This window comes from Macadamia integrifolia, chromosome 11, assembly GCF_013358625.1.
Source record: "Macadamia integrifolia cultivar HAES 741 chromosome 11, SCU_Mint_v3, whole genome shotgun sequence".
In the NCBI taxonomy this organism is placed as follows: domain Eukaryota; kingdom Viridiplantae; phylum Streptophyta; class Magnoliopsida; order Proteales; family Proteaceae; genus Macadamia; species Macadamia integrifolia.
The window spans coordinates 6,106,582-6,117,374 of record NC_056567.1 but is presented as its reverse complement, the minus strand read 5'-3'; the positions used below and the strand labels follow the sequence as shown (position 1 = coordinate 6,117,374).

At 36.5% G+C, this 10,793-nt stretch overlaps 1 protein-coding gene across 1 annotated transcript; it reads left to right on the top strand.

Annotated features, from left to right (window-relative positions):
* The first annotated feature begins 1,188 nt into the window (after positions 1 to 1,188).
* LOC122092870 (disease resistance protein RUN1-like) lies at positions 1,189 to 10,572 on the top strand. Its single transcript, XM_042663176.1, is given in 6 exon segments — positions 1,189 to 1,226; positions 3,147 to 3,998; positions 5,926 to 6,414; positions 7,574 to 8,699; positions 9,284 to 9,913; positions 10,027 to 10,572. Coding segments are annotated over 6 exon segments (3,681 nt in total).
* Positions 10,573 to 10,793: the final 221 nt, after the last annotated feature.

Below are 10,793 nucleotides of genomic sequence, written 5' to 3'. Positions count from 1 at the left end.
CTCTTCTGCATAATGGAACATCTTCTTCTTCACCAGAGGATGTAGCACACCACCCTGGTGTGTGAACCTCGTTAAATCTATGTGTCGTGCTGATCTATTGTCTCTTTATTTTTCGTATTTTTTGGTGTTTGATCTAACAAACTGGTATCAAAGCTTTGGGTTACTTTGATCCATGGCTTCAATGAAGTACGATATTGATAGGTTCGACGGTAATATCAATTTTAGCCTATGATAGGTTCGAATGATGGTTGTTCTTACACAGCAGGGTTTGAAGAAAACCCTATTTGAAAAGACGAAGAAACCTGTAACTATGTCCGATGATGATTAAAAAGTTTTAAATGATAAAGCCCTTTCAGCTATTTAGTTGTGTCTTTTAAATGATGCTTTACAAGAAGTTCTCTTAGAGAAAACGACTATAGAGTTATAGGTGAAGTTAGAGAATCTCTACCTCACCAAATCCCTCATCAATAGGTTAAGATTGAAGCAACAACTGTATACCCTTCATATAGGTGAAGGTACTTCTATTAAATCTCACATATTTGAGTTTAATTTTATTGTTACTAATTTAAAAATGATTGATGTTAAAATAGATGATGAAGATTTGACTCTATTATTGTTATGTTCTCTGACTCCATCTTATAAGCATTTTAGGAATATCATAATTTATGATAGAGAGACAATCTCTATTGAGGATGTCAAACGAATCTGCAAAGCAAGCAGAAGATTGATGATGAATTGGCGTCTACCAATAAATCTGATGGTGTTGGTTTAGTAGTTAGAGGGAGAACAAATGAAAGGGGTTCAAATGGTGACAAAAAGAAGGCTAGATCAAAATTTAAGCACAAGAATTTGACCTGCAATTACTGTAAAAAAAATGGGTATATTAAATTTGAATGCTATAAACTTTTAAATAAGTAAAAAACAGGTGGTGGTGTTCAAAATCAATAGAAAAGAGATGATTCTGCAGAAGGTAGTATTACTAAAGATAAGAGTGAGTTTGATATGATTTTGGTGATTGATGACAATGTTAGTTCACAGGATGAATGGATTATTGACTCTGGTTATTCCTACCATATGTGTCTCAATCGTGAATGGTTCTCCACATATGAATCAGTTTGAGTTGGAGTTGTGTTGATGGGAAATAAAGCTTCTTGTAAAACTATTGGAATGAGAACGATAAATATCAAGATGTATGATGGCATTGTTAGAACCTTGTCTAATGTCAGGTATGTCTTTGATTTAAAGAAGAATCTCATCAGTTTAGGCACCCTTGATTCAAATCGGTGCAAGTATACAGCTGAAGGTGGAGTCATGAAGATCAACAAGGGTATACTCTTATTGATGAAAGGAATCAAGGTTGGCAGTTTGTTTGTGTTGCAGGGTACTACAGTCACTAGGTCTGTTGTAGCAGCTTCATCATCTATGTTTGAATTAGATGTCACAAATTTATGGCAAATGAGGTTAGGCCATATGAGTGAAAGAGGGATGGCATCATTAAGTAAAAGGGGTTTGTTGTGTGGTCAGAGTACAGGAGCAATGGAGTTCTGTGAACATTATGTGTTTGGGAAGTAGAAGAGAGTTAGTTTCAGTATTGCTATTCACAGGACCAAGGGAACTTTGGGCTATATTCATTCAGACCTATGGGGGCCCTCCAGGGTTGCTTCAAAGGGGGTTGGTGCAAGGTTCTTGCTTACTTTCATTGATGATTTCTCTAGGAAGGTTTGAGTCTATTTCTTGAAGCCCAAAATAAAGTATTTGTCACTTTGAAATAGTGGAAGAATTTGCTTGAGAAGCAGACCGAGAAACAAATTAAAAGGTTAAAGACCGATAATGGCCTAGAGTTCTATGAAGGTGACTTTAATGAGTTATGCAAAAATGAAGGTATTGCTAGACACCATACAGTTGTTAAAACACTCCAGCAGAATGGAGTGGTAGAGTGTATGAATAGAACCTTGTTAGAAAAGACGAGGTGTATATTATCAAATGTAGGATTGGGTAAGAAGTTCTGGGCAGAAGCAGTTAACACAGCCACCTTATTGGTGAATCGATCTCCTTGCACAGCTATTGAGTGTAAGACTCCAAAAGAAGTCTGGTCAGGTAAGCCTACAGACTAGTCAAATTTAAAAGTATTTAGATGTCCTACTTATGCACATATGAATGAAAGGAAGTTGGAATCTAGGACTAAGAAATACATTTTTCTTGGGTATGGATATGGAATGAAAGGATACAGGTTGTGGTGTCCTGATCCAAAGTCTCTAAAATTTCTTATTAGCAGAGATGTTACTTTTGATGAATCTGCTATGTTGCGTCCTAGGAAAGAAATTCATGTTCATTGTGATGAAGGTCAAGAAAAATCTAGAGAGAAGGTGGAGTTTGAAATTGGTGATTCATCTTCAAACAATGCACAATCTACTTCAGTTCAGCTGTCAGCTTTTACTGAAGAAGATGATGCTCAAAAGAATTAAGAAGAAGAGCGGTATATCATTATCAAGGATATACCAAGGAGGAATATTAGACAACCACAAAAGTATGGGCATACTGAATTTGTTGCTTATGCTATGTATGTTGCAGATAAAATTGAAAATAATGAGCCTGCAACATATTTTGAAGCTATTACTTTAGTTGATTCCACAAAATGGTTGATTGCCATGAATAAGGAGATGGAATCTCTTCATAAAAATCAGACTTGGGAGCTTGTCAAGCCGAGAACAGTGAAGAAAATTATTGGTTGCAAATGGGTCTTCAAGAAGAAGGAATCTACCTCAGGTGTTGAAGTTGCTAGGTACAAGGCACGTTTGGTTGCAAAGAACTATAGTTAGGTATAAGGAATTGATTTTAATGATGTTTTCTCACCTGTTGTTAAGCATAGTTCTATTCGTGTCCTACTTGCTCTAGTTGCTATGCATGATTTGGAGCTAGAGCAACTTGATGTGAAACAACATTCTTGCATGGTCAACTAAAAGAATATATTTATATGCATCAACCTGAAAGGTTTGTTATTGAAGGTAAGAAGGCCCATGTATTCTTGTTGAAGAAGTCCCTAGATGGTTTGAAACAGTCCCTAAGATAGTGGTATAAAGATTTGATTCAGTTATGGCTAGTTTTGGATACTGCATGTGTCAATATGATTGTTGTGTTTATTTCAGAAAGCTCTCTGATAAATTATTCATATATTTGCTGTTTTATACTGATGATATGTTGACTGTAACAAAAGACAGAAATGAGGTCAACAGGTTGAAGGAACAATTAAGTTCTAAATTTGAGATGAAAGATTTGGGGGCAACAAGGAAGATCGTTGGTATGGAGATCAAGAGGGATAGAAAAGCAGGAAAGCTATAGTTATCCCAACAGAAGTACACTGAGAAGGTATTGAATCGTTTTGGCATGAAAGATGCCAAACCTGTAAGTACTCCTCTTGCCTTTCATTTTAGATTTTCAATTGCTCTATCACCTAAGACAAATGAAGAGGTGGAGTACATGTCACGTGTTTCATACTCTAGTGCAGTTGGCTCTATTATGTATGCTATGGTTTGCACTCATCTTGACATTTCACAAGTTGCTAGTGTGGTGAGTAGATATTTGTCATGTCCAGGTAAAGCTCATTGGGAAACAGTGAAGTGGATACTTAGGTACTTGAAAGGGACCTCTGGTGTTTGTTTGGAGTTTGGGAGGAATGGTGATAGTTTATCTAATTATGTTGATTCAGATTATGCAGGTGATTTTGACAAAAGGAGCTCACTCATAGGCTATGTATTTACTCTTGAAGGAAATACAGTTAGTTGGAAAGCTACTTTACAGGCTACAGTTGCATTATCTACTACTGAAGCAGAGTATATGACAGTGATTGAGGCAATTAAAAAAGCTATTTGGCTTAGAGGTTTGTTGGGAGAACTCGGCATGGATCATGGGGTGACTTTTGTCTATTGTGATAACCAGAGTGTTATTCACTTGACTAAAGATTCGTTGTATCATAAGAGGACGAAGCACATTAATGTTCGGTATCATTTCATCAAGGAAATAATTGCTCAAGGTAATATTCAAGTGTTGAAGATTGGTATTGAAGACAATCCATCTGATATGTTAACTAAGCCTTTGTGTGTTGGTAACTTAGAGCATTGCTTGAATTTACTTGACATTTGTCGTGTTTGAGTTCAGCCCTTTGGAGGGCTATTGGAGAAGATGAAGATATTAGCTATTTGTTTGTTTGTTGGAGAAGAATTCAAGCTAAGGTGGAGATTTGTTAAGTTTGTCTCGAATTCTTGACCCGTTTTTAAGATTGACCCAATCCAACATATTTTTGGTGGCGACTCGAATGGAAAATTTTATGAGATATGTGATGCAAGCAGAGGGGTTAGCTTGACCGGATCGACTGTGACCCGATGGGTCGATCTGCGACTTGGAGTATATAATGTATTGTTGTCTTGTTGAGAAAGTCATTGTATTTTGGGGGTTTTTCGAATTAGTGTTTCAGTGCGAGTTTTCTCACTGCTGCTTGGGTGTAATCTCTCTTCTGCATAGTACAATATCTTCTTCGCCCCGAGGACGTAGCACAACACCGTGGTGTGTGAACCTCGTTAAATCTGTGTCGTGTGGATCTATTGTGTCTTCATTTTTCGTATTTTTTGGTGTTTGATCTAACAAATTAATATCAATCTCAATCGATATTGATATAAATTGGATTAATATTGATTGATATCAGATTTGATCAAACAGATTTATTCTTTAGAAGAAAACCAACAAAAAGTATTTCAAACTATTTTATCTTTATATTTTATCAATGGATCGATATGGATTAGATTAGTATTGAAGGTCCATCTGGATTTATACCGATCCAATTTAGGTGTGATTTGATTTTTTTAAACCATGCGACAAGGAGAGTAAATATAAACGCAACCCCCAGGGGTTAGCAGGAAATGGCTTAAAAACCTACCCTCATCATGGAAATTTTCAGAACACTTTATTCCTTAATATGATGCAATATGTGAAATGATTCCACATATAAAAATAAAAAATAAATAAAAATAAAAATTAAGTAATTTTCAGAAGATATTACATTTATTTTATTTTATTCGGTAAGCTCAAAGGTCCTGGCCAACCACGCATTTAAAGGATCTCTGTCATTTCGTGCAAGGCACGCGGAAGCAAGAGTTTCCCCAAGACTTTTTTTTTTTTTTTTGATAGAAGACTTTCCCCAAGAGTCTAATAAGAAAAAGCTACCACTTGACTACTTAAGGCAGGTACCCTCGTGGTCAGCTATTAATGTGACTAGGGTTGTCAATATCTAAACCGGATCGGTTAAACCGGATCAGACCGAACCAGTTAAGCCCGATCCAAATTGAACTGGTGGTTTATCGGGCTGGTTTTGGTTTGTATTTAAAATTGAATCCGGTCTCGGTTTGGTTCGGGTTAGACCATTGGGCCACCGGAAACACCAGAAATGTGCACCGAAACTGGAATCGATCCAAACCGGCCCGAGATAAAACTAGACTTAAAAGTTAAAACTCATTAATCTAAGTGGGCCAACACTCAAGTGGGAGAAGCCCAAGGCCCCAAGTGTCCAACCGGACCAACAGTAGCCCAAGTGCCCAAGCCTAACATTTATCAACTATTCAAGTTCAACCTGTCAAAACCCAAGTGCCCAAGCTAATGGCTCCATACCGGTTTAAAAAACCGATCCAAACCGAAATGAACCTGATAAATCCAAACCGGTACAACCCGAACCCAAACCGCACCGAAGCCGACACCGGACCGAAACCGATAATTCCTTAATGGGGTGGTTTCGGTTAGTTCCAAAGTCACATCGAAACCGGTGAAACCGGACCAAAACCGCACCAACCCGGACCGTTGACACCCCTAAATGTGACCGAGAAAAGAAGAAAACTCCTCCTATCTAAAGAACAGTTCTTTGAACATCATATCTTCTAGCAACTGCAATTTCATGGCGGATTGGGCTTCCTCATCCTCCTCCGCTGCCTCTACAACTGGATCCTCTACTTACGATGTGTTTCTCAGCTTTAGGGACGAAGATACTCGCAATAACTTCTCCTCTTTTCTATACTTAGCTCTCAAAAAGAAGGGAATCAATGTCTTTATGGATTATGAAAAACTGCCGACTGGAGAAGCCATTCGCCCTTCCCTTATTAGAGCCATCGAGGGTTCCAAATTCTTGATTCCTGTCGTCTCTGAAGGTTATGTGAGGAGCAAATGGTGTCTGCAGGAGTTTACTCAGATAGTTCAATGCCACAGATCCAACAATCAAAAGGTCCTGCCAATATTCTTCAATGTTGAGCCAAGGCACGTTCGGGATAAGACCGGAAGTTTTGAAGAAGCGTTACTAGGACATGAGAAGAAAGCCGAGCCCCATATCATAAAGAGTTGGAGGAAAACTTTGGGACTGATGGGAGAAGCGGATATGTTATCGACAAAACCGGGCAAGTCTTCATCCCACAAACTTCTTCTAATTACCCATACTTCGTATATAAGGATGCATATTTCAATTTTAATGTATCTACCGATTTCTCATTAATGTTTATTTCTGAATACTTTCCATTACATCAAAAACTTCAAATTTATATGTTCTGGTTTTACTAAATATTTTATTCTAATAAGTTGTTATTATTATTTTGGTTTTCGTTTTGACATGAAATGATTGCAAGGATCAAGCAGAGTTAGTTGAATCAATGTTAACTATGCTCTACAAGAATCGGTGAGTAACACACACATGGCTAAATCTATTATATTTATTAAATGTTACATGCACATGCCACTCACTTTTTTAATTTAAAAAATTCTATACATTACATACTATAAAGTATAAATCCATCCCCCACTTTAATTTTAAAAATCCATTAGATTAATGTCTCATTTTTCATTTCACCCATTCCTATACCAAAATCAGTTCCATGTGACCAGAACCTGGCTGAACTGACCGTTTGGCACTATTATTGGTTGTCAAAAATCACAGTCCAGAGGATAGTACATGGAGATAGCAATTCTGGTAGACAAAAAGTATGATGCGGCATATGATTTTAGTGGATTAATATTATAAAAGACATTTTTTTTTTAGGTTCTAGACTCTGTGGGGTAGTCATTCAGTTCTAGAAACGACATTTCGTGTCAAAAACAGAATTTTCAGTTTCTGTATCAAAATGTCGTTTTAAAAGAAAAAAAAAAAATTGGTGTTTGTTGAACCTGTTTCAGTAACAATTACTCTAGTTGTTTACTTTTTTTTTTTTTTTGTTCCCATAGAATGAAAAAACGTTTTTTGGATGACTACCAAATGCATCCCTAGTGTTTTTGTGATCAGATTTTTGCTACCAAATGAGCACACTTGTCACATCATGTTATGATGTCTGAGAAAAGGATATAAAATTATATTTTTAAAAAGAAAATAAGGAACATCTCATTTCAAATAATTTTAATGACACGTATTTTTTTGCCATTTTGAGTACCTTCTTACATCGGGATGCATGTTTCAAAATTTTGCTCGTACTAAATTATTAATTATATATGCTCATGCTTAATAATCGTTTTTCATTCAATTGACAACTTAAATGCTTCATTTCTATTGTAGGGACGAATCAAAGCTAGTTGAGCTCGTTGTTGAGTGGGCTTTAAGAGAAACAAGCCGCATTTTCTTGACTGATGATAAATACTTTATTGGATTAGATTCCCGTGTAAATGATCTGGTATCTTTACTAAATATTGGTGTCAAAGATGTTCAATTTATTGGAATATGTGGCATAGGTGGTATTGGGAAGACAACTATTGTTAAGGCTCTTCACAATCACATCGTCAACAACTTTCATCGGAGCTGCTTTATTGCAAACATTAGAGAAGAAGCATCAAGGCCAAATGGATTAGTATCTTTACAGAAGAGACTTATCTATAATATCTCCAAAAGAAAAGTTCATGGTCAAATACTGGGTGTTAATAGTGGAAAAGAATTGATAAAAGGAAGACTTCAAGTAGAAAATGTTCTTCTTATTCTAGATGATGTGGATCACCCTTCCCAACTCGATGCTTTGGCTATTGATCAAAATTGGTTTGGTCAAGAAAGTAGGATCATAATAACGACAAGAGATGAGACTATTCTAAATGTGGCTAATGTTGATAAAGATAAAATATATTGGCCTAAAGAATTGGATGATGACCAATCTCTTCAACTATTCAGTTGGCATGTCTTTCAAAAAGTCACACCTTTAGAAGAGTATAGGGAGCTTTCATGTGCTTTGGCAATCTATTCAAGAGGTTTGCCTTTGGCTCTAGAGGTGTTGGGTTCCTATCTATTGGATGAAAGAAGCAAGGAAGTGTGGAAAAATAGAATACAACAATTTAGAGAAATTGCTCCTGAAGAGATTTACGAAAGACTGAAGATAAGCTATGATACTCTAGAAGATGATTATGAGAGAGCCATATTTCTTGATGCTACATGTTTTTTCAATGGATGGGAGAAAGAAGATGTGATTTCCTTTTGGGAAGCTTGTGGCTATTATCTTAGATCAGCAATACACAAACTAATTAAAAGGTCCCTTCTAAAATTTGATTATAATAAGGATGATGGCTACTACTTGAGGATAAATAATCATATTCGAGATATGGAAAGGAAAATTGTCTTAGAAGAAAGCTTTATAGAGCCAGGCAAGCGAAGTAGGTTGTGGTCTCATGGCGAAGTCTTGGCAGTATTAGAGGGAAACAAGGTAAGACATAAAAGCATGCTTCTCTCTCTCTCTCTCTCTCTCTCTCTCTCTCTCTCTCTGTGTTTTGGGGGGGTGTTGGGAGCTTATATATATAGCCCTAGTAATTTAAAGACTATAACAAATGACATGGGATGGGCCCTTACCACTACTCGCTCTCTTTTTTTTTTTTTTTCTGGTAATGGTCACCAATTAAAATTTATTTTAGTTATTTTATATTGCAGGGTACTGAAACATTAGAAGGAATCATTTGTCCCAACAACTTACTGATTCATTTAGCTAATAAACACTTTGAGAGGATGCCTAATCTAAGATTCCTCTCCATTAATCCAAAAAGTTTTGTGGGAAACTTTTCACGCCTTCCTTATGCACTAAGATTGTTCAAGTGTAATAATTGTCTTTTGGGTATTCTACCAACTAATTTTTATCATAAGAGACTGGTTCATCTCGATCTATCACATTGCACGCTTATGCAAGCTTGGGATATCAATCCTCAAGATGAAAATAAGGTATGGCATTCAACTTTTAATTTTCTCATTTGATTTCAAAGTTTTAAGGATAGTACTTATATTATCTTTGTTTGACAGGGGTTCCAAAAGTTGAAGGTCCTCAATCTTAGTAAATGTGAAGCTCTATCTAAGTCCCCAGACTTTTCATGGTTTCCTTGCTTGGAGCGACTAGATCTTGGATGGACATCCTTGGATAAGTTAGACGAATCCATCGAGAAATTGAGTCAGCTCAAAATTCCAATTCTTGAATTCTGTTACTCATTAAAGGAGTTACCCCATTCCATCGGTGATCTAAAAGCTCTGGTCAAGCTTGACTTATGTAGAACAAATATAAAAGAACTCCCATACAACATTTGCAAGTTAAGTTCTCTCGAAGTGCTTACTCTCAATAATTGCATATCATTCAAAAAATTACCTGAATCCATTGATGATCTAAAATCTCTAGTTAAGCTTGACTTATCTCATACAAAATTGAAAGAACTCCTGGGGCTTCCCTTAAGTTTAGTTGAACTTTATTGCGAAGAGTGCCCATCATTGGTACGACTACGAGATTTGTCAACATTGAAAAATTTGAGGATATTATGTCTTAGCGGGTGCATAAATCTGGAGGAGATTCCAGGCCTTGAGGGAACAGAATCTTTGCAAAATTTGGACGCGAGAAGATGTTATAACTTGACACGTACTCAAGGGGAGAAGATACATGGCCAGGTTGTACTTTCACCGTTTTGTTTTCCCCCACTCTAATCGTTAACTATTAGATACTGCAGGTTAGGTTGTTACTTTGACAATTGACGATTCTTTTCCTTTCCTCTGATTCGCAGGGAATACTTTTTGCCGACAAGTCACAGAGTGATAATTGTTATTCCTTGATTGCAAATGATGAGATCTATAATAAGCGGTTAATTTTGTGTGTTGTTTTGGGATTTTCCTCAGACCGCAAGGACCATCAGAAATTGGAACAGGGTCACCTAGTATTCATTGATTTAGATATTAGTACTTGCATCCGCCATAAAGATGAAAGAACCGAATGTCAGCATACGATGAGAATTGAAGACGTTGAGTATAATACTAATAGAGATATAATCTATATTCACCATTTCCAAGGTTTTGATTGGTTCAGGATTCCGTTGCTCGATAAAGATGCTATTGAGATTTTACATATTCGTCAATCCATGGGATCTTACATCGTTGATGGTTTTCTGGTGAAATGTAGAGTAAAATTCTGGAAAACTTTGTTGGTGAACAAGGAACCTCACCAGGTAAAGCGTGATCGATATTCGAGTGCCATAATGGTAGCAGATTTCTTTTGGTTCCATGACGATGATGCTGGTGGAGAAAGTTTCAGGAGATTAAATTGGCTAGCATAGTCAAAGATTTGTTTTAAAAATCAGTTTAGTGGTGTTGACTATAAATAGAGTAAGCAGAAAGAATCCAATATTATTTGTAAGTGATCTCTATGGAGATATTGGATTTTATTGGGCATACCTTAATGGTATGAAATATTTATTACTATGTGTGGACCTAAGGTATTATTTCCTTAAGAGGGGAGGAAACCCTAATTTTATTACAGGGTTGGTCCTTACCCTCA